At 43.2% G+C, this 23,572-nt stretch overlaps 1 protein-coding gene across 2 annotated transcripts in view; it reads right to left on the bottom strand.

The window, feature by feature from the left end:
- LHCGR (luteinizing hormone/choriogonadotropin receptor) overlaps window positions 1–23,278 on the bottom strand; it is a 61,967-nt gene extending 38,689 nt beyond the window's left edge. For both annotated transcript variants that reach the window (XM_007190111.2, XM_057558524.1), the window contains exons 1-3: window positions 23,107–23,278; window positions 4,262–4,333; window positions 2,191–2,265 (exon numbers count right to left, since the gene is read on the bottom strand). In XM_007190111.2, coding sequence (XP_007190173.2) covers window positions 2,191–2,265; window positions 4,262–4,333; window positions 23,107–23,264 — 305 coding nt within the window. In that variant the 5' untranslated portion in view covers window positions 23,265–23,278. The remainder of the gene's footprint in view (window positions 1–2,190; window positions 2,266–4,261; window positions 4,334–23,106) is intronic.
- Between the last annotated feature and the right edge of the window lie 294 nt (window positions 23,279–23,572).

Below are 23,572 nucleotides of genomic sequence, written 5' to 3'. Positions count from 1 at the left end.
CCTTTGGCTTTTTTAACCCATGCAGCAACCACCTAAGGAAATGATAATTACTCTTGTTCTGTAGAGAAAATCTAGTGTATTGGTTAGGTGGACGGACTCTGGAGTCAGCTTGGATTTACATGCTGGTTTTACTAATTGTATGACCTTGGATACATCACTTAAAGCTTGGTTTCCTCATAGTGTAGTTTTCGAGCAGTAAATGTGTGTGTCTCGATCGCAGTAAGGCCTCCACCAGTGTTAACAGTGCCTATTCTAGTTGATGAAATCAGGAAGTTGAATGATTTGTCTCTAGTCACAGAGCTGAGAAGTTGCAGCACTTGGAGGTGAACTCGGTTTTTCTGACTCTGAGTCTAGTGTGCATTCTACCTTCTAAAGTTACCCACTATTGGTGCCTATTTCCGTCCTTTCTGTCCCTTTGATTCTTAAGAGGTGAGTGACGTTTTGTTGTAATTATTTTTACAACAACTGAGTCAAGCAATCATGGGCCACATAAGACATTATGTGGGTAGGATGGAAAGAACTTTTATTTCTTAAGACTCTTTTGGGGTCTGACCACTCATCCATACATTCATTCAGTAAACAAACATTTATTGAGCACCTACACGTGCCAGGCATTGTTCTAGGTGCTGGAGATACAGCTGTGAACAAGACAAAGAGGGCTTGTGGGGAGCTAACATTCTAGTCTTAGGGCCTTCTTTGGGAAAAGTCCATAAACTTTCCCTTAGAGCACTTTATTTTTCTTTCTGTATTGATAAATTGATACTTTATTAATAAATGTTGCTGTGCATCACGAACAGCTTTATTTATCTCAAGCTGCTCTGCTTCAACATTGCTTGGGAAGTCTGTTAAAACTGCAGATTTTCAGATATCCAGGTCTGGGATAGGACTGTCACCTGTAATGGAAATGACCTTCCCCCCTCCCCACTCCCCTCTTGAAATTCTACTCCACAGCGAAGTCCAGACTATACCTTTTGCACTTAAACACCCATTATTTCGGATTTCCCCATAACTGTTTGGTGAGTTAGTCTTACCTCTCTGGTTACACCATCATTTCCTGGGGGAGATTTATATTTTACCTCCTCTGTATTCCAGTAGCATTTGACCTTTGGTTGGACATGTGTACCCACATACTTATTAATTAATTATTCTCTTTAGATAATTGCTATTTGGACCATTCATAGGGAGGCCTTGTGGTATAGTGGAGAATACACAAGCTTTGAAGATAGGCTGGGGTTGAATTCCAGCCCTGCCATTGTCTAAGGTGCCACATTGGTCAAGTTACTGACCATTCTGAGCCCCCATTCCTTCCCATGAACAAAAGAGATAATTACCCTACTTTGCAGGGTAGCTGTGAGACTTAAATGACACAACCTAGAGGAAATAAAGGCCAAGCACAAGTGCTCAAAATATGTTTGTTGCTAACATCTTTCTCACTTCCTTAACTTTTCAAACTCTTCTGCAGATGTGGTTTGTAGAAGGTCAGGTTTGGGCCAAACAAGGAAGTAGTAAGAAGTCTGGTTTAGGAGTCACATGACCTGATTTCTAGTCCCAGCTCTGGCACTAACTTGCTGTGTGACATCAGGCAAGTCAGTTAACCTCTTTGGGCCACAGGTTTATCATCTGAAAACTGAATAGAGCCAGTCTTCTCCCATCCCCTCTTTTTTGTAAATTGGAGGAAAATGATAATTTGGAAAGGATTATTTTTAAGACTCAGTTCAAAAACATCACAATAATAACAACAAATCCAACATACACATGCCAAACACTTTTACATGGTAGGTTTCCAAGAACCATTTACTAAACAAACGAATATGCCCAAACAGTCCCCAGTGAACTAATTCATGATCTCGAAGCTCCTTTCCAAATTTTCCCACCACCCCAAGAACTCCATACCCTCCCTTCCATAAGGTAAGAGCTCCTTGGCAGGACTTCACAATGTCAATTTTAATTTCCAACTTCGTGTTGTGATGTTTCAGAGTTTATAGAGCTCCCAGGGAGAAGCAGTTGTCACCATGGCAACCTTCAGGCCACTGCAGTGAGAGAAATTAGTGCCTGCCCAGACCTAGTAATTGCTGTGGTCTTTTCCTCTTGGATTCCTAGCATTGGATGCTTGAATACAAATACTGAGTGGACTCCAGCAAGCGAGGGTAATAGTGTACAGCAATAAACTATCTGTTAGCTGATGCTTACATTTCAGACAAATTGAGGAGATTGTCAAAGGCATTAGCTTCTATCTTTTCCAGGGAATCACTTTGAGAGATTTCACTAGGGGAGAGAGGAAAAAAAAAAAAAAGAAGAAGAAACATGAAAGAAATGACTGTGTCTGCATAATAATAAGCTGTGTATACAACCCAACACCTGGGGGCTCCAGTGTGTCCTTTTAAAAAAGAACAGGGAAGCCTTAAGTTGTCCTCACATCATAAAGTGCTAACACGCCCATCCTCCCCCCACCCGACCCCCGCCTTTAGGAACACTAATTGGCACCTGCAACCCAGATGCAGTTGAAATGCAAGTTTCAGTATTCCCTGTTGATGTGACAGGTTCTTTTTCTTATTTATCTATGACTCAGAGTCACAGATTGTTAGAAGTGGACACGTCCTTTGGGAAAATCCAGTCAGGTTCCCTTGTTTTACAGCTTTTGGAATTAAAGCTCTGAGAGGAGAGGCAAATAATGCTCATGGGAAGATTCAGGGCCAGGATCAGAATGTCTGGGTTCTCAACTCCATCACTCTAGTGAGGTTTTAATTTGGGTTAGGATTCATTGTTTCTTAACTCTTTACCCCTTTCCCCAAATCCTGTTCTGATGCAAATGCAAAGTGGTCAACTCCTACACGAAGTGTCCTTCTTGTGTTGTAACTGTCTGTTTATTTGACCATTTCCTTCACTTCATTAGCACATTGAGGACAAGGAGTATGTCCTATTCACTTCTAAATTGCTGGTGGCTTCATGTAGCCTGGCACATAGGGTATAAATGAATGAATAGATAAGTGAATGAACTGATTTTTTTTAAAAAAAGGCAGAAAAGTAAAGGAACCAACTTTGCCATGTATTTACCACCGCCAAGCATGTAGGTAATGTCAATGTTACCCTAAAATCCCAGCATAAGCTACCATTTGCTGCCAGCTGAGAAAGAAGTCGCAAAATCTAATGTTTACATTCACTGAAGGCTTCAGACTTGATGAGAGCTTTAGCCCACAGGAAGGCTGAGCCTAAGGCAGTTAAGGTCTTTTATGAACAACACAGTGATGGATAGTTCCTAGGCTGATTCATCTTATTCCTACCTAATGGTTCACTTATTTAACTGTGGCTGCTTTTCTCACTGGGAGGTCTTAATATATTAAAAGCTATCAAAACTCAACATTTAAACTTGAGAGCAGAAGAGTAAGGGTTAGCCTCAAGCAAACTGACATTTACGTAACCTGCAGTGTATTTCCTATAATATGCACTAATTCTTAATGAATTATTTTTAATATCCTCATTGCTTGCTTATACCCGAAAGAGCAATCAGAGGTTCCCCAAGGAACTAGGACTGATGATGCAGCATCTTCTTTAGAGATGCAAATCTGCTTGCAAAGCCCAGAGGATTGTTAAGATGCTCTCTGGGAACTAAATGGCCTCTGAGGTCCTTTGACTCAGACTAACATTAAGGAGGATGCTGGAATACTGGACTCCTTTGAAAGTTCTCTTTCCGTGTATGGGATCTTGTGTCCTAGAAGCTGACACAGGGACATAGGATTGAAGTTACATTTTACACAAATACGAGATCACATTGCATTATCAGGCTGCTTTACAATTTTGATAAATGCCTTTTATCAGTATGGCTATAGATACTGTGTTTTTGTGATACACTTATATTTTAGATACAAAGATAATCTTCTGAGGCACAGTAAACTTTCAACACATTTTCTTCTATGTAGGTGTTATCTAAAAATGTGACATGAGGGAATAGCTGCTCTAGCAAAGGGAGAGTTTTTATGACTGAAATCTATCTTCTTTTCTACTTGAGTAATTTATCATCACTTATCAAAAGACATTCAGTTCACTGAAGCAAGGTTAATTATCTGGATTTTAATAACCCTTGAAAATCATACCTTTTCTTCAAAGGTCCCTGGGTATTATTTGTACTTTAAAGATAAAAATACTAGGGTTTCCTAAACACAATTTCTCTCCTAGAAAAATTATCCCCTTTCAACTATGTGTTCTCTGAGGGAAAAATTTATTCCAATTATAAATGTCTTTTGATATGCAGTATCTTACTTACATTTTTATGACCTCATTAAGTCCTCTGAAAGCTTGAGATGGGATTACTTTGATAGGGAGATAGGTGAGTGATCTAGAAAAGAAAAAAGGAGAGCCAAGAGCTTAAGATTTAAGAGTGGGTGCCTTTTAAATTCATGAATAAAATGTGTGTGTGTGACTGCAGAGTTCCAAATAGCTAGATTCAGGTTGAAAGTTCTAACTTATATCAATAAAGAGAGGTGCCATGACTCATTCTTGGTCTTTATCAAAGAGTGTGCAATTTTGTTTTTAAGATAGTGAACTTTGGGATCAGACCCAACCAGGTTCAAATCCCCACTCTCCTACTACCTGGCTATAGGACCCTGAGCATATTATTTAAGTCCTCTGTTTCAATTTCTTCATCTATAAAATTGAAATAGTAATTTCTATTTCACAGGGTTGTTATGATGATTAATCAAGATAACCTGTATAAAGGATAGGGCTTGGCACCAAGTAAATAGTTAACACACAGTTTTAGAGTGGACTTATAGGCTTGTTGGGAGCATGGAAAAGAAGCTATCTTGGGTGGAGTGGAGAAATAGATGGTGAAAATACAATTGAAAACCAGGCAGGCAAGAGAAGGGGAGATTGACTAAGAACATGTTCCTATTTTGATCTTTACCACCTTCCCCAGGCAGCCTATTTTAATATTATCCCAACCAGACCATTTTGCTCCTATGGTTTAATCAAACGGGCATCTCATGCCATTTGCGGGGAGTATCTATAGAGATTCCTTCAGGCACTTACTTATATCCAGAAGAACAATCTGAGTGTTCTTGAACTGAGATAAAAGTTATGCGTTACATAAAAGTTGAGCAAAGAGTGACTACTCAGCAAGAGCAAAACCAGAATAGGATGATAAAGGAAACTGGGGTTAAGATAACTGAGGAGAAAGCATCTGCAAGGCGTAGATGAACGTTCAACCAGTATTTATCAAGCATGTACAGTGATTCAAGGATTTGGCTCAAGGACTGGAAGAGAAGAGGGGAGTGGACCAGGACATTTCAGGAGGGACGTGAATATCAAGAATATGGAGAATAGAAGTGGGAGATGCTGCCTTGTTTTTCGTGTGTCTATGCAGCAGAGACTGGCTTAGCTGCTGGGGGAGAGCACCTCCGCCATGATGAGCATATTCACATCAGTGAGATGTCTTACAGTCCCAGGAGGGACTTGTAACATGCTTGTAACGCGCTGTGTGAACTATGCCCACCCACCTGTAACCTTATTTTATCCACTCAACAATGGTGTGAGGTGGGTATTTCCCTTCGATAGCATAAGAAACTTGATCACAGGAGATTAAGTAACCTGGACAAGGTAACATGACCAAGCAGACAGTCTCCAAATGTCCTTTACTGTGCAATACTGGCCTGAAGTATATGATTCCTAACCCACTCTCTCTCTTTTTAAATTTTTTTCCCAACTTTATTGAGGGATAATTGAGAAATATAATTGTATATATTTAAAGTGTACAACATGATGATTAGATATATACCTACATGGTGGAATGATTATCAATATCAAGATAATTGACACATCTGTCACCTCAAGTAGTTAACTTTTTTTTTTTGTGGTAAGGGTGCTCAAGATCTACTCAGCAACTTTCAAATATACAATGCAAAATTCTTAACTATAGCCACCATGTTGTACATTAGATCCTCAGAGCCTATTCTTCTTATAAGTGAAGGTTTGTACCCTTTGACCTGTATCTCCCCATTTTCCCTTACCCCCAGCCACTGGCAACCGCCATTCTATTCTCTATTTCTGAGAAATTGGCTTTTTCCGAGGTTCCACAGAGAAATGATACCATATAGTATTTGTCCTTCTCTGGCTTATTTCACTTAGCATAATGCCCTCCACTTTCATCCAGGTTGTTGCAAATGGCAAATTTTCTTCTTCTTACATCTGAAAAATATTCTCTTGTGTATGTGTGTATATATATATATATATATATATATATATATATATATATATATATACCAAATTTTCTCCATCCATTCATCTGTCAAGTGACTTTAGGTTGTTTCCTTATCTTGGCTATTATGAGTAATGCTGCAATGAACATGGGATGCAGATGTCTCTTAGAGATAGTGCTTTCATTTCCTTCAGGTATATTCCAGGTCACTCACTCTCTCTCAGTGAGCAAGGTGAAGGGACATGAATTGGAACCTTGTTTCTCTTGAGAAGAGGCATGTCACACTCTTGCTATTCCTCCTGCAACGCAGCTTACCAGCAGTTTCTCTCTAGGGCTAATGCAAAGAAATTTCATTGAAGAAAAATGCTTTCACTCAACTATCTCTTAGAGATGCTATAACCTAGAACAAGTAATCCAAACTTGCTCCTCTGATTTTATTCCTGAAGACAGTCCCACCAAGTACATCCTTCAGTACCCAAACTTATTTAACAGGGCATCCGAGAAGAACAGGGACTGTAGGGGGAGAAATCTTCTTATGATGGCATGTTTCCTTCCTATATTTCTTCTGGAATCATGTCTTCTTGGCTTACTGATTAAAAACACAGTTTTATTGCTGTCTGCACTGCCAAGTCAATAAATTTCCAGAAGAGAAAGCTGTATTCTACTGTACCTCATGCAACATCAATAAAACTGACAGCCAAATTCTGATTCCAGAATCTTTATTGCTGGGGATAATGCAGTGCAGAACATATTTTGGAGAGTGTTTACATAAAAGCTTCAACTGAACCTTTCAGAGCTGTTTATTCGTGTGAATGGAGCCCAGAAGCTGGAGCCTCTCAGCAGGCACCCTCCTCCTCCAAAAAAGGAGCACAGGGTGGCTCCCCGGAGAGCAGTGTGGCTCAGATTTGACCAGGGAGGGTGCCTGAGTTTCTGATCGATGTAGGGATGAGGGATGAGGAGCAAAGGTTGGACAGAAGTGAGAGAAGCTGTAGATCATGCACTGGCTGTCCCCGGTGACTACAGAACAGCCCTGGTGCAAGATGAAATTCTGTAGAGTTGATGTTGATGCTTCAGAGCAGGAAAGGCAGCAGTGATGAGAGTGAAAATAGAGTTCCTACCATAAAAGAGGCACTGAGCGAACAGGAGGTAGCTTTATGGGTGTGGCTGGGACAAGAAAGAGGCCTGGGGGTCAGAGAATGGGGAGAGAGGTGGGGTGAGACAGGTGCACCAAGCTTTTCACAACAGAAGTATTCTCATGCAGTGATGTGGAGAACGTGCTTCTATGAATCCCAAACTGTTTTCCCCACTGACTTATATTTTTATTTTAGAGATACTGTGTATTCCTTTCTGATTCATCACAGTGGGCAGCAGTCACTAAGCATTCAAGTGCCTGTCTCCTGTATTTAAATGTTCACGTGGCCCATGATTTGTTAATAACCATTTGAATGTACTCCCTTTGAAGGTGATCCCTTCTCTGATGGATGCTTCTGTGATTCTTTCCATGAAGCCAGAAGCTCTTAGCAATGTGAACAATTGTCTCAATAACCCTGCAGTTCTGCTCCTGTATATATCCCAGAGAAATTTGCACACTGATACTTAAGGAAACTTGCACAAGGATTTTCTTCACAGCCTTGTGGCATCAAGGGGTATTGAAGGCAACCTGAGTGTCCACTACTGAGTGAGGGAGTGCTAAAATGTACACCTACCTAATGGGTCAGCAGTTAGGAGCAAGCGTGTAAAGGTACACAGAGCAGCATGTGTGGATCATGCTGTTAACATGGTGTTAAGAGAAACAACTAAGAAATTAATGATATGTATACACGATACTACTTGCAGAATTAAAATACATACACACCAAACATTAGCCATTAGAAAACATATAAACATACATCAGCATGGTTGCCTATGGTGAGTTGAGAGAAAGTGGGAGGAGGGGATAAAATGAATAACTAAAATGAGGGGACTTTGAATGACCCAATGATTATGTTAGTTGAAGGAAAAAGTATGGTCAACTTAACCCTCTGTACCTGAGAGACAAATGGGGAAGATAAAATTTTCATTTTGATGTATTGAGTTCCTTCTCTTCCCTTCTTTCTTTCTTTTTTTTTTTTGAAAGTTAGGTCTACATGTATTCTAAGAATTTTGTGAATTTTAGCAACTCTTATAGAAAGGTCTAGTTAATATCATTTGATAAAGAGCAGAAGCCAAGGAGAACTGAGGAAAAAGGGGCCAAAAGCAAGGACAGTCCAGCAGCTCTGTTGTCCAGTGTCAACAAAGGGAATGAATGCTATGCATGGAGCAAAGAAACATAAGAGAGTGACACTCCCAAACTATGCATCTCAGATGGGTGGTAGAGAAGCAAGGTTACTGGGCAAATGTGAAGTTGAACTTGCAGAGTGGAGAGTTCTCTCTGCCTCTTGAATAGTGAGTGAGATGGCTGTGGAAGTGTATGGTGTGGAATCATGCAGTTACTTATATTAATTACATTTCATAGTCCTTTTTATAGTTTTAAACTTTGATTTTTAAATTAATTGCTGATGTAACACAGGTGATGCCTGAATTATGGCCAAATTCTACCTTGCTCAAGAGATGTTGAAGCAAATACTTAGATTGGATGACAAAGGCTGCCTTAGTTTCATCAGTTCTGGAAACTCCATCGACTCATGAATCCCACATGCAAGACCCCCAGACCTTCCAGTTATGTGTTAAAGTTGACGTAGAAGCAGTCTCTACTCCATAGGATTGGAAGTAAGGACTCACCCTAGTTCTGGGATCTTGTGATTGGTCATGACCCTGGTGAAGTCCTGTGTCTTTCTGCATTGTCTACACTAAACCCAACACTATTTGGAGGGCAGGAGTGTGCCTGCAGTACCTTGAATTGCACGGCCCCCGCCCCATATTGGTACTTGTTTTGGCCTTGATTGCTTATCCTGTAGCCTGCTTGGTCTCCCCGGAGTCCATCCAGGAGTGGAGCCTTTGCCTTCTCTTCTTGTCAATCACCAGATCCTGATCCCTGTATTTTTCCCTCTTAGAAGACACTGCTGACCCAGAACAGGTCCTAGTTGCTATCTGGTTAGGATCAATGTAATACCTCTCACTACTTGGTTTTGACTTTCAAACTGGGCCCCCTGGAACAGATGGGGACCCTGTGCTGGGGCTATCCAGTGCAGCTGGGTTAGTTCCTCCAGTGGATGCTGGTGGGCTGCCAAAATCACCATTTAGGACTGAGGTACTCATTCCCCCAGCTATTGGGAAAGTGGGCAACTGAAGCTCTCAGCGGAGTTGCTCTCCTGGAATTACCTTCAGCCTAAGATTGCCACCTCACCCCATATCAGGTCTTCTCTCCTCTGCAGCCCGCATCCAGTGACTGGTCAATGCGTAGAATAAAGGCCCAGCCCTTTTGCTTTGCCTCATGGTGGGACTGCTCAGGAGGGCCATCCCACTTTCAGAGCTCTTTTCCATCAACTCTTTCTCCTGGGCCCTGACTCAATCCCCTTCCTAGACAGCCCCAATTGTCAAGGCACTGGCTCACCTTCTGTCAGAGCCCAGCAACAGAAAAACAAATAGCATTCAGATAAACCTAATCTCCTTGAAGAAGATGATGCCGCATTATCAGGTCCTCCTTAATTGGTCCTAACATCTCTTGAGTACTCAAGGGTGGGGCTTGGGCCTCTCTTATTTTTTTTTTTCTAAGTTTAATAACACAGATGACCTTGGACAAAGCCAGTTTGTCCAGTTCACTGGCTTGTTAATTAACCCTCAAAATAATGTTAGCTGGAGAGTTTCAGGGTCAGGAGTTTCTTTGTCCCCCTTCAAGGGAACCCAAGATTTAGAAATCCTTGCTTGTAAAAACCTATCCACTGGGAGATATTTGCATTATCAAAGAGTTCTTTGCACTACAGAAAGATTGATGAAAGGGCCCTTAAATAGCAAACTCCTTAGGTAAATGGAAAATATGGTTCAATTGACACTTTTAAACACAGGTGTTGCCTAAAGCCAATTACACCTGTAGGTTCCCCCACCTCACTTTGGTTTTCAAGAGCTTGGATTTCCAGGGCAGGACCACCTTCTGAAGCCCACAGGCTGAGCAGGGGCCGAGGAAGACAACAGCCAGGGAAGAAATCCGAGCACTAATCTGGAGTCCTCAAAGCCTGGGCGGGGTCTTTGCTCGCCTTGCAGGAACATTTACCTCTTCTGCCCAGAGTGGCAGAAATGAATTATTTTTTTCACTTCCCTCTAATGGTTTAGAAAAGCCATCTATATTATTGATTTAAGAAAGCTACAAACATCCATCCATCTTTCACAGATGATTAGTTTATTGCTAGAGCTACACACCCTGAATTTTAAAACACTACAAAATCAGGGGGAGACAAAAAGACAGAAACCAGGGATGGTCAAAGATTTTTTGCCTAATGAACTCATAGAAATGGGGGGGGGGGAGGGAAACATTACCTTATTTAAATTCAAAAGAATGTTAATGTTTTTGTATTTATTACATAAGACCTTGTTCTACATTGAACAGAGGCTTAAGAATTCCTGTGTTCTTTTCAAAGTTGCTCAGTAATTATGATAAACTTGCTTTCATCTTGGAGTGAAATAAAAATGGCTTTCCCCTTTACAAACGATTTTAAATCTTTGCGCTTTCAAATGCATTGATCTATTTGGTAACTTCATTATTGGGTATGTCTTCATTTATTGGCCTCTTGTCTTCAGCATTTACCTAGAGGGAGCTCAGACGTCAATGTTAACTGAAATATGAAGTCAGTATAGATGGACATCCAAGATGTTAAATTTTACATCAGAAAATTTTAGAACACTCCTTTAAGCATTTACTGTATTAGACTCAGGGAATCAGACTAAAAGGGCTGCTTGCAAGTGGTTTGGTCCAACCTCTCACTTTCGATGAAGAATCTTAAGTGAGGAAAAGTAAAATGACTTTCCTGAAACCACATGGCAATTCAGCAGCAGATCTGGACTTGAACTTAGGTCACTTCATTCCTGGTCCAGTGCTGTGTCCTACATTAGTCAAATCACATCAGTACTGTTCCTTTGGGGGTTTGTTGATACACCCCACTATGCAATCCTCTGGTTCTTCTGCGAAAACCTCACCTTCTGATAGAACCACCAGCTTCTTGAGGGCATGTGCTCACGGTCTTTAACTTCAAAGGTGCAGCTCAAATTCCTGTTCTCCCATGAAGCTTCAGAGCCTACCAGAGTGTTTTTCTTCCTCTCCTGTCCTCCTCAGCACTAATGACTACCCAGTTTTTTTTTTCTTTTTCCTGCACTATTTTTTGAGAATTTATCAGGTGCCTTGTATGAATGTTTCCTCTGTTCCACCATTGAACTCCCAGTCTCTGGTAGATTCTGCCTTCAGACTGTCTCTTGCTTCCAGCCCCTTTATTCCTTTTCCACTGCCACTCTCCTTGGTCATTCTTTTCTTCACCTCGACTGCTCTATAGTCCCCAGACTGGTTTCCCTGTACTCCATCCCGGGTTTCCTCTGCCCAGTCTAGATTAGTCTTCCTGATAACTCCCACCATGTCACTCTTATACTCAGATTCTTCTGTGCCACCCCTTGGCCAGTCTACTTATCTACAAATATCTCAGCTTTGCATTCAAGGCCCCAGAAATAAAGGCTTGAACTTTATTTGACAGTCCTATCACCCACTCTTCCCCTCATATAACCAATACACTAAACTTGCGCTGTCCAAAAAAGGCAGCCACTAGCCACATATGGCCATTGAGCACTTGAAATATGTCCAGTCCAAATTGAAATGCACTGTAAGTTTAAAATACATTCCACATGTCAAAGACTTGGCAAGAAAAAATAATGTAAATGATCTCATTAACAATTATTATATTGATTACATGTTGAGATGGGTGTGGCTAAACCACACTGACTATTTTTTTCAGCTCTCTCTTAGGCCCACAGTCCTACTCTCTCCCCTTTCTGCATGACTGAGCTTTAGCCTACTTGCGAGGAATGCACCCAAACCAGATGAGTTCCCTATCAACTTTTACCCTTGTCTTCATCTGAAATGAAAACTGGAAGAATGCCTTTTGCTGATGCAGATGGTTAATGGTCATGAGACCCCCAGAGGAAGGAAAAACCCCTGGTTTCCATCCAGTGTGGGTGTGCTTCTCTCTAGCAGTCAGGTCTTATTTTTAGCTCTGGCCCCTTTAAAGCCCCCTATACCCTTTTCCATACCCTGTGGTATGGAGTACAACTGCGAATGTGGAATGTCGCATCAGCCTGATCCCACCTGTGTGTAAGTTGCCCTCAATAAGCTTCATAATTGCACTTCATGGAGTTGCCTGCTTTGTTTTTCGGTCTCAAGTTTGGAGGATGTTATTCAATATTTCTGCCTTCCAACAAAATGATAATATTTTGTACATTTGGATTACATAAAATATTTTATTAAACTTAATTTCACCTTTTAAAACGTTTTAAAATGTGGCTATTAAAAATTAAAATTATACTTGTGACTGACATTATATTTCTACTGGACAGTGCCTCCCTAGACAAATCAGACTACTGTATCTCCTGAAGTTACCTCACATTTTCCTGCCTTCATTCACACTGTCTCTACCATCCGGCACATCCACCCTTCTCTGCCGGTCGGATTCTGTTCTACCCTTGGTTAAAGGTCTGTCTCAGGCGCTATATACTTTGTGGAATGTGTCTTCATCACCAATTGCATGTGCTTTCTCTCTGGAAGCAGCATAGCGGGATAGTGAAGAGTATAGACTCTGGAGCCAGATTGCCTGGGTTCATTTCACATGTATAAAGTGATGATGATACTAACCACTGCAGAAATTTTTTAGATTAAATAAGAAAATGTTTATGTAATATTAATACAGCATCGAGTACAAGATTAGAGCTCAATAAGTACTTTAAATTCACAGCTGCTTACTATGAAGGAGTCAAGCTACCCCAGCTATGCCCAATGACAACTCTACTTCCTTGCTGGGGATGGGGTGGGGTGGATTCAGTACTTTGGAATGGACTCTTCTATTTGTCACACCCTTACGTCTACAAAATGCCTGTGGCTTGTCTCAAACTCTTTATTGTCTGCTGATTATACACGGGACAACTGAGAGAGAGGGTAGATATTCCCCCTTGGTACCTTTCTGTTGGGCTCAAGTATCTCTTATAGACCTTGTCTGAAATGATAAGAAATGATAAGGAAGTGATAAAGAAATTTAAAGAAATGATAAGGAAGTGATAAAGAACAACCTTTCATTAAATATTTCAACTCTAGGGAGCCACTCTACAGAATTCTCATTTGCTCATTGATTTAAAAAAGTTCAGTCAGTTGGAACTCTCCCATTGGAAAGTGCAATTTGCGTGACTCTTCTCCAAGACAGCCTTTCCAGAGCACCCAAGAAGCTTGGGGAGTTAACGAATTATTGATATAATGTAAACCAAGATTTTTCAAGAAGATTCCCTGGATGATGGATTTTCCAAGTCATTTGTGCAACAACTAAATTAAAAATATAAAGCCTCAGAGGAAAATGGTAAACACATCTTAGCACTTACTCAAAACCCATTTAAAGTTTTCTAAAGACACAAAGCAAAGTAACCCAATCTTTACCCCCAAACTAGAATTCTTCTAGCAATAATATAACATGACAAGAATAACTCTGGTAAATAAAACTACATGTTGAATTCTCCCCAGGGAAGGTCTGCATTTTGTGTAATGATTTCTTAAAAATATTTTTTAGAAGCAGAGAATATTATGTTGTCAGGGCAGTGACATTGCAGATATGCTCCAGGAAACTCTTTCATTACAAGCTTCTGTTTGCAGACACATTTTTTTTTTCGTGAGCCTGTAAAAGCTGGTTGCAACTGATGTACTACATACTTTTAATTAATTTGATGGAATGGGTTTGAATTGCCTGAAGTTACTGGCGTGTGTACCTTCACTTTTCACTAAGCCCTCAGCTCTGGTAGACACTGATTTGTGTGGTTGCCTGGTTCAAAAATGCCCCTTCTCTGGAAGCATCTCACTGCTGGTTGCAATAGGGTGGAAGCATCTCATTGACTGTGCTTCTGTCTCAGGAGTAGGGTGTGGAGCCATCAGATTCTCTCTCTCAGGAATTTCAACTTGTAATAGATAGGAGGAATCTTTGGAGCTGATTCATTGTAAAGGTGGAATCTACAGAAAAGTTCTCTGACCTCTTGCTGCTAAAACGCCATATTCTCTCTGGATCTTGCTCACATCCTTCTACCTCTTTATTCTTCTGTTAAGTTAATCTCTTATGATTAAATTTGTCAGAGATGATTTCTGGTGCTTGCAAATGAGAAAAGCCTTAATCAGAGACCCACCCAAGGTTTCCAGGGGGAAGTCATCCACTCTTCCATTGATGATCCGTAACACAGACAGGGCCCGTGCCTGGTGGTCAGTGAGAGAGCAGAAGACTTTGAATAGTGCTTCCCTGGTGGCCTCTCTAAGCTGGTGTCAAAGGCCAGGATGGAGCTTATGGGATAACCGTGTTAGCCCAGTTGCCCCTGTAGAGAGTGAGACTTAAAGAACTACATCTCAAATAATACCTCCACCAAGGTATCTTTGTTACTCTGGCTAGAAGGGATAGCTCCCTTCTCTAAACTCTCACCAGCCTTTGTTTATAACCATCATCTGGCTTTTATCACCTTCTGCATTTCCCTGCAGTCATCTGAGAACTAGTCCTCTCTCTCCTATGGCTGGAGGACTGTAAACTCTTGGCGGGCACGGGTGGTGTCTATGGGTCCTGCACATTGTCCTATACATTTCGGTATGTAGTTCCTGAGTGGTCAACAAGTCTGACCTGAAGGTTTTCTGTGTGTCCAGCCGGAGGTTTAGGGATGGGGAATGGGGAAAGGACCCAGAATAGGCTTGGATGCTCTAGCTGGACAGATAGGACTGACCCAACTGAATGACAGAAAACAGGGTGTAATCAGGTATTAGGTGGCATGTTTGAGAGGCAGCTCAGCCTGGGCTGAAAAAACTAGCATATCAGACTCCAGGCAGTAATGAGCTCTGCTATTTCGGGATTCTAACTCATTCACCTTCCAGGTTGAGAAGACCTAGTGGGTCATTTTCTCTAATTAACACCCCACAGGAACAAAACTATTCCATCAGGCTTCCCCCTTGGATGATAGATATTTACTGTTCAACCTCATATATGGGCTGCGGGTTTTTCAGGTCTTCTCTGCGTCATCAGATTGTTACAATAATACTTTGTAGTTATGGGAAACCTTTATTTCCGAGTATTTTTGGCCCTGCTGTCTCGTTTATCTTCACCACAGTCAGCCCCACTCAGGGGCAAGAATCATCACGCCCCTTTTACAGACAGCACAGAGGTTTTAACACTGTCCTGAGCCCACAGTGCAAATTAGGGAAAGAGGGACCTGGTGCTAGAACTCGCGTCTGCTGGTCTTTGTCTTGTTGATCAATTCAGATAATCTGGGGACTGTGTTGGACCCTGCCCTGTTGTACCAGGGCATCCCCACCCCTGTGGGCTCAGAAATGCTGTCTGCTGATGCTCATGAGGTAGAATTATGAACCTAGGAGTCACCTCATTTTATCAGCGTCAAGGACAAATTTAACAGCAGCAAAGGATAAAGCCTTCATTCTGAAAGTTGAGTTTTACTTGTAAATTGGACTTTTCTGAATTTGGCTCGGGTGGCATTAAAGAGCTGTGGTTCAGGGCCACACAGAGAGCAGCTGTGAGTGGTTTGCTGGCTGGGACGGGGTGGCATCTCCCTGGGAGGCAGAAGCTGAGAGTAAATGAGGACCATGTGGAGAAGCTGCTAGAAGCTGCCCACTGAGTTAGGAAGCCCACCTGACTGGTGGGTGGGATTATTTTAATTGCCTTCTTAAAAAAAGAGCTTGTGCAAAATTTGCTAAAATCTGCATTAAATGTGATTTTTCACACACCAAGGGGAGCTGCCAGAACAGAACACATATGCTCCCGTGGAGCCAGCCCTCTTGGGTCTGGAAGTGAGCAGCAGGGCCTCTCTCCACCACCATGACTCAACTGGCTTTAAAATTCCATGTGTAAGATCAAAATTACACAAGGCCAAGACACCGTCTGGTGCAGCCAACCTGGGAGATTGTATTTTGGAAAGAAAGCTTTTGTGCCTCATTTCAAGACATGAAAAGAAGCCAAACTGAGGAGCTTGGGAAGAAGATAGAGGTGGGTAAAGGAGCAGAACTGGAGCCCTGAATTGATCTGACATACTGCCTTTTTTTTTTTTTTTTTTTTTTTTGCTGTATTGTCTTCATTGCTGCGCGCGGGCCTTCTCTAGTTGCGGCTAGCAGGGGCTACTCTTCATTGCGGTGCACGTGCTTCTCATTGTGGTGGCCTCTCTTGTTGCGGAGCACAGGCTGTAGACGTGCGGGCTTCAGCAGTTGTGGCGCACGGGCCCAGAAGTTGTGGCTCGTGGCCTCTAGAGCACGGGCTCAGTAGTTGTGGTGCATGGGCTTAGCTGCTCTGCGGCATGTGGGATCTTCCCGGACCAGGGCTCGAACCTGTGTCCCCTGCACTGGCAGGTGGATTCTTAACCACTGCACCACCAGGGAAGTCCCTGACATACTGCTTTTGAAATTAAAAAAAAAGAATAATGTAGAAAAAAATCCAAGGAATTATTGCTCTCCGAAGGGAGAGCTGGGTCCAATGACAAAGGGATCCGTGTGTGAAGATTTTTGGCTCTACACTTCCATTGAGATTTTGGGAACTCTGTTGCTTGCTTTCTAGTGTCCTGCTAGGGGACATCATTCACTTTCCCCAAAAGGAGGATTTTTAAACTAATAATATCTGGCCCTTGCAAAGCTTCCCCCAGGGAGTCTGTTTATAGGCACAGCCAGGTTTAAGAATTGTCTTGAAGGTAATAGCTGGGAGAGCTGAGTCAGAACTGAGGTTCAAGATCAACCTCTACCTTGGGTCTTTGTTTTTTTTGTTTGTTTGTTTTTTGCTGTTGTTGGTTATTTTTGGTTTGTTTTTGTGGGAGTAGGGTAGGAAGGTGGGACATGAGCTTTCAGAATTCCAAGGGTTTTTTTTTGTTTTTGTCTTGTCTTGTTCAGCTGCAGGGAAGCTGCAGGTAGGGTCAAGCTGTCCTACTTGTAAGAGTTCGGTAGGCTTCCCTCTATCCTGTGGACTCTTACCTGGTGTCCTGGATGGGAACCCATAGATCTCAATTCAGGCTGCCTTGGTGGTTGTTTTGTTTTGTTTTAATGGACCCTGGGCTGAGGATTGATTTTTCTCTAATAAGTAAGTTAAAACAAATTAACAACAAACAGTAGAACAATCTATGGAATTGTTGGGCTGTACTAATGTAGGTAAGCTTCTGGTCTTGCTTCTCTGGATGGCCCTTTCAAAGGAGAGATTGGGAGGTCTGCAAAATCTGGGACCTGGATGTTGACTCCCTCTGCTACTCATAGCACCTCATCACCTCCCCATTTTCTAGGATGGAGATTTTTAAGTGACATTTAGGTGTGGTACATGCTAGCTAACATACATGCTTCCTTTTTGCATTGGTTCATTGTTCCTATTCAGCTCTCTACTCAGTTTGATCATCATGTAGTTCAATAGACACTTTAATCATACTACCTGTGAAATTTTGGGAATCCCGAGTTGAATAAGACCTCTTCAGGTGCTTCTCACTTTAGCACAATGATTCAAAACCATGGTGGGGTGAGGTGGGGACTCCCCCATCCCTTGCCCCAACACACACGCGCACCAGGGGCGTTTGGCAAATGTCTAAAGACATTTTTGGTTGTCATCATTTGGGGGGGCAGTGCTACTGGCATACAGTGGGAGGCCAGGGATGCTGCTAAACACCGTACAGTGTATGAAACAGCCCCAACAGCAAATGATTATCTGCCCCCAAATGACAACTGTGCTGAGGTTGAGAAACCCTGCTGTTGCAGGGGAGGTACACATGGAATAAATAGTTACATTATGTGGGGTGTATGCGAAAGTAGATGTAAGTACAAGGTATCAAAGCAAGTATGTGTGTGTGGGAGAGAGGGGACATTGGGGAAAGCTTGTTGGGAAGTGACTCCAAATCATGATTTTTACTTAATGCCTTTGTAATCAACTGTCCAAGAATGACTTTGAAAGTTTAATAGTTAAGAACTACATATTAGGAATTTTTCTTTTCTTTTTGCACAACTCTCTGGGTAATTTAATCAAATATTTCTGATGACTTTATATCTTCCCTTACCAAAAAATTTCCCCACAGAACCAGGGAGAGGTATAAAAAGGGAAGGATCCATTCAACCTTATTCTTTGCTTCTCAGTAGGGAAATGTCTAGCCTACTCTCATCTGTGTTTTTCTTCCACCTGGACTCTCCTTCCCTTCTCTCCTTCAAGGTTTAGCCTCATAACCCTTGGTCCACAACACCTTCACTTGGAGATTTCAGTCCATAGTGACTGATCTATTCCCTGAATTCCTTAGAGCCTTGTTGCTTCTCTCTTCCTACCTATACGTCTCTTGGGTGTGGTTATGTTTCCACGTAGATTGTGGGCTCCTCAAGGACAGGGACCATGCCCTCCATTGGTACATCCTTCTACAGCATAGAACACCATTCTGGATCCTGATTTATACTCAAGGTAGGAGAAGGAGAAAGACATTCAGGAAAGATGTCAGAAAATTAACATCTTCTTGTGACACTGGACTGACGGATACAGCACATTTTATCCTTCCAAAGTCTTTGGATTGTGTCTTATAATAAAGTCTAAAAGTTTAATCTCTGTTTAGTAGGCACAGCATGCAAAAAATAAATTGCTATTATTATTATTAGCATTTTCTTACTAACAGATTTTTCAGAAGCTGTTTCCATATCAAGCAGATCAACCTTTCTGTTGTCATAGAGACAAAGATCTTTATATAACCATGGGCAAGGTGAGATTTTTTTTTTTCTCTCTCCCTCCTTCGACTTGTCTGGAACTAATAACAAAAGGAAAAGGACATTTTTAAAATTAATTCTTTTCTTTTACTTTTTTTTTCTCCAATTAAAATGAGTGAATACATGGGAGGCTTTTTTTTTTTTTGTATCACATTTTAGATTTTAAATACCTAAGTTTTTAATAAAATATTATTGGGCTGGAAAGATCTGAACAATTGAACAAAGCCATTTTCAAAACTTGCAAGCAGTGGGCTTATCAATGATAAGCAATTATTATCCATTTTCCTTTTTTTTTTTTTTAACCAAATAGTGGACTTTAGATGGAAGTCTTATAAGGCAGGACTACCAAGGCCTGAAAAGATTAAAACATGAACTAGCATCTACTGAGGGGCCAGTGATGAATTTTAAGGTGCTCTGTGGTACTCGCCTCCTCCAACCCCCAGAATTGAGAAAGTTACCCTTCTCTCTGCAGAATCAGACCCTGTGGATAACAGTGCAAGACCACATCCCTCTTATCCCTTATCTCATAATTTCCGCTTTCTTCTTTTTATGAACTCCCAATAACTTGTTATTCATGGCATTTTCTATCTTGTAATTACTGTTTACCACTTCATTCATTCATTGTCAAGAAAAGAGGATTTAAGCAGAACCCATTCACTTTTTCTTTCCTTTGCCTCAATGTTAAGTTATACCTTCATCCATCTGTCTTCTTCTGCCAGAGCTCAGAAGTATCCTTCTCTTTTAAGATTAACCCTTCCCCTCTGATCTGACACTGATGCCTTCCTCCCACTCCCATGGGCATCTTATACCATCATCCCTTGTGTCTTCAATCTGTCCTTCTCCATGGATTCCTTCCTCTACTCCTTTTTTGAAGACAAAACAAAACAAACAAAACAAAAAATTTTTTCTTAATCTTGTTTATTTTTCCATATCTCAGACTTTGAAGTTTTAATCTGATCACAGCTGCCTTTTGCAATAAATAGGTACTGTCTATGTGTGTGTGTGTGTGTGTGTGTGTGTGTGTGTGTGTGTGTGTCAGGGGTGTTGGAGGGGATGGAGAAGAGAAGTGTATGGCACAAAGAAGTTTAAAACATGCTTCCTGCTTTCCAGAAGATTATATCCTCCATGGAGGAATACCTTGATTCTCTTGAGCTTGTTAAAATACAGATTGCTGTTGGGCTTCCCTGGTGGCGCAGTGGTTGAGAATCTGCCTGCCAATGCAGGGGACACGGGTTCGAACCCTGGTCTGGGAAGATCCCACATGCTGCGGAGCAACTAGGCCCATGAACCACAATTACTGAGCCTGCGCGTCTGGAGCCTGTGCTCCGCAACAAGAGAGGCCGCGATAGAGGCGATAGAGGCCCGCGCACCGCGATGAAGACTGGCCCCCACTTGCTGTAACTAGAGAAAGCCCTTGCACAGAAACGAAGACCCAACACAGCCATAAATAAATAAATAAATAAAATTAAAAAAAAAAAACAGATTGCTGGACTACACCTTCAGAGTTTCTGATGCAGAAACTGGGGCCTGAGTGTATGCATTTCTAACATTTCCCAGGTGATGCTTATGCTGCTGGTATGAGGAACATGGCCTTAAAGAAACTACCCTCCTATTCGTTCTATGCATCTCTCTTGTCATATGGATGTTGAAGTCAACTTATCATGCTGAAAAACTTATCCCCTTTTGGCTTTTATAGGCTCCACCTCCATAGGGTTCTCCCTTGAAGGATGAGGTCATCTCTCAGTTATCTGATCCTTGGGAAGCCTGACTTTGTGCGGGTCAGAGTTTGTGCTGACCTAAGGGGTTTAAATGTCTAGGAGGAGATGCTGCTGGTGTGCATGCCAAGATAATGCATGTGAAGGGAGGGAGTCAAGGATTCTCTAGAATCCCACAGGCATGTTCAGAGCCTGGACAACTGGCTCCTTATGGGGAGCGGGACTAGCCAGCCTCAGCATGCCAGCAGTACTTATATTGTACCTGTTTCCCACTTCCATCCCCAAACCTAGTCAACCCTATAAAATCTTTCTGAGGTGTTCGAGGCTTCTTTAAACTGTGCTGTGGGGCAGTGAGAGAATTTGTTTAGTTTTAGTCTTTTCACTTCAGCCTACTCCAGGGAAAAGGTACTGCTCTCCTGAGGCCAGTGTGGGTGTGGCAGCACGAATTGTTGAGAGAGCTCAGTGAAAAGCTGAATCTGAAAGGAGCTGGGACTTGCCTCACCCATGCCTGCCTCACCCATGCCTGTCTCCTGGTAGAAACCAGGAGGTTTTCTAACTCAGTGCCAATTTGGAGAAGCTGAGAATTTTTTTTCTTTTTTTTTTTTTTTTTAAAGGAAGGGGTAATTTTCTTACAAAAACTAGCAAATATAAAAAGATAGCAGGTGAAGTCCTGTCTTTGCAACTCAACAGCTGTGGGACCTTGGGCAGATTTTTTCCAACTCTTTGGATCTCAGGTTCTTATAACCTGTATGATAAGTACCAGGTGAGTGAGAAAGGCACAGTGTTAGTGGCACAATCATCCATTAGAGCAAGATGGGAGGCTTGTCAGGGAAGGACAAGGGCTGGGACTTGGAAGGCAGCTTCTATGGATTTATTTATTGATTGAAACAAATTCTATTAGCATGGTCCTCACCTTCAGGGAATTGAGCTGACAAGATAATTAATGCAAACCAATTAATATAAACCCCTCAACCTTTAAACCTTATCTCTCAACCACAAATATTCCCCAAAGGCCACTAACTCTCCCAGAGGAGAATCTCAGCCCTGCAGGAGGGTGGAGGAACTCCCTCCATGAAGCAGGCTCCTGACAGACTGCTGGGAGCCCAAGGAAATGGGGCGGGGGGATCTCTTTCCTCCCCCAGCATGGAATTCCGTCACCTCTAACGGTTAGAACATAACCATACACCTCTACCAGTCTGGTGCCTTTTGGATACTTTTATAGTCTTCTTCTTTTTTTTCTTTCCTTTTCTCTTTTTAACAACTTTATCAAGATGTAATTTATATACCGTAAAAGTCACCCATTTCAATTGTACATTGCGATGGTTTTTAGTATGTTCATGGAGTTGTGCAACCATCACCACCATCTAATTTTAGATAATTTTCATCACCACAAAAAGCAACAGCCATGAGCAGTCACTGGGCCTTCACTGCAACCTGATGGCTACTAATCTCCTTTCTGTCGATCTGGACATTTCATATACATGGAACCATGTAATATGCGGTACCTTTTTCCGAAAAAGTGTCTGGTGACACTCTGATACACTAGTACCGAAGGCCGCCCTCTCCTCTTCACCCCATCACTACAGCAGCCCGCTTCCTCCACCTGCCTGCCAGTGTCTACAGCTCCCTAAGGGGTGGTGGCGTGCCAGAGCTGGAACTCAAGGCCTCACATCGATTCGGCAACCAGACTGAAATGCAAGTACATCTGATCAGACAACCAGGCTGAAATGCAAGTACATCTGGGGCTGGGGTGGAGCAATGGCTTGTATGCTCACTAAGGTGTGTAGGTGAGCACCGGTTGGGGGATGCGCCAGCCAGCAGTCCCCACTGAGTGACCAGGTCACCCCTGGACCCTGGGCCCGAGCACCGCATTCCTAGCGGAACATAGGGTACCAGAGCGCACAGTAACCGTCGCCATCCTGGCTGGCCCAAGGCTCAAAGAACACGCAAGACTTCTCCGGGCAGAGACAGACTGAGGAGCATGACACCCCGTCCGCTTCCAGCAGCTGCAGGGAGCGAGGCCACCCCGTGTGGCTTCCGGGCAGTTCCACGCCCCTGGCCGTGGCCCCAGCCAGGGTGAAAGCGCGGGCCTGGGGCCATCTGGGGCTGGAGGGTGCGCGGGACCCCGACCCCAGGTGTGACGGGGCGTGGCAAAGACGCCAAGCTTGGGCTTATCACCCTGGGAGGTGGTGCAGTTCGGCAGGGCGAAGCGTCTTTCTCCTAGCATCCAGGTGAAGGGGACCAAAGAGCAGGGAGGCGAGGCGGCCGGAGCGAGCGAGGGTGCCGGGGCGGGGGCGCCGCGTACTCACAGTCGGCTGAGGCCGGCCCGCGGGCCGGGGCAGCGCAGGGCGCCGTTGGGCGGGCAGCTGCAGGGCTCGGGGCAGGGCTCCCCGCGCAGCGCCCGGGGCAGCAGCGGCGGCAGCAGCAGCAGCAGCAGCGGCCGGAGCGCGGGGGACCGCCGCCCCATGGCCGGGAGCCTGAGCGCGGGCTCCTGCGGCTGGGCCAGTGCCCTGGGACAGCCCGGGAGCGCGGCCCGCGCCCCTCTCCCCGCCCACTGGCCTGCCCTCCGGCTCCTCCCGCGCCGGCCCGCCCCTGCCCCCCGCCCCCCTCATCCCCGACGGCGCCCCCGCTGCTGAGTCTCCGCTCTGCCTCGACCCAGGACAGTGGCCTGAGGGACCCCATCACCTCCTTTCTGCTGCGTTCCCCAGCCTGGCCTCTGCATCTCCAAATGGCCCTAGTTACAGGAGGTAGCGTGTGGAAGTGGTGAATGCTTTG

Source organism: Balaenoptera acutorostrata, chromosome 12, assembly GCF_949987535.1.
Source record: "Balaenoptera acutorostrata chromosome 12, mBalAcu1.1, whole genome shotgun sequence".
Lineage (NCBI taxonomy): Eukaryota > Metazoa > Chordata > Mammalia > Artiodactyla > Balaenopteridae > Balaenoptera > Balaenoptera acutorostrata.
Note: the sequence above shows the minus strand (reverse complement) of the source record. Positions and strands in the feature narration are given on the sequence as shown.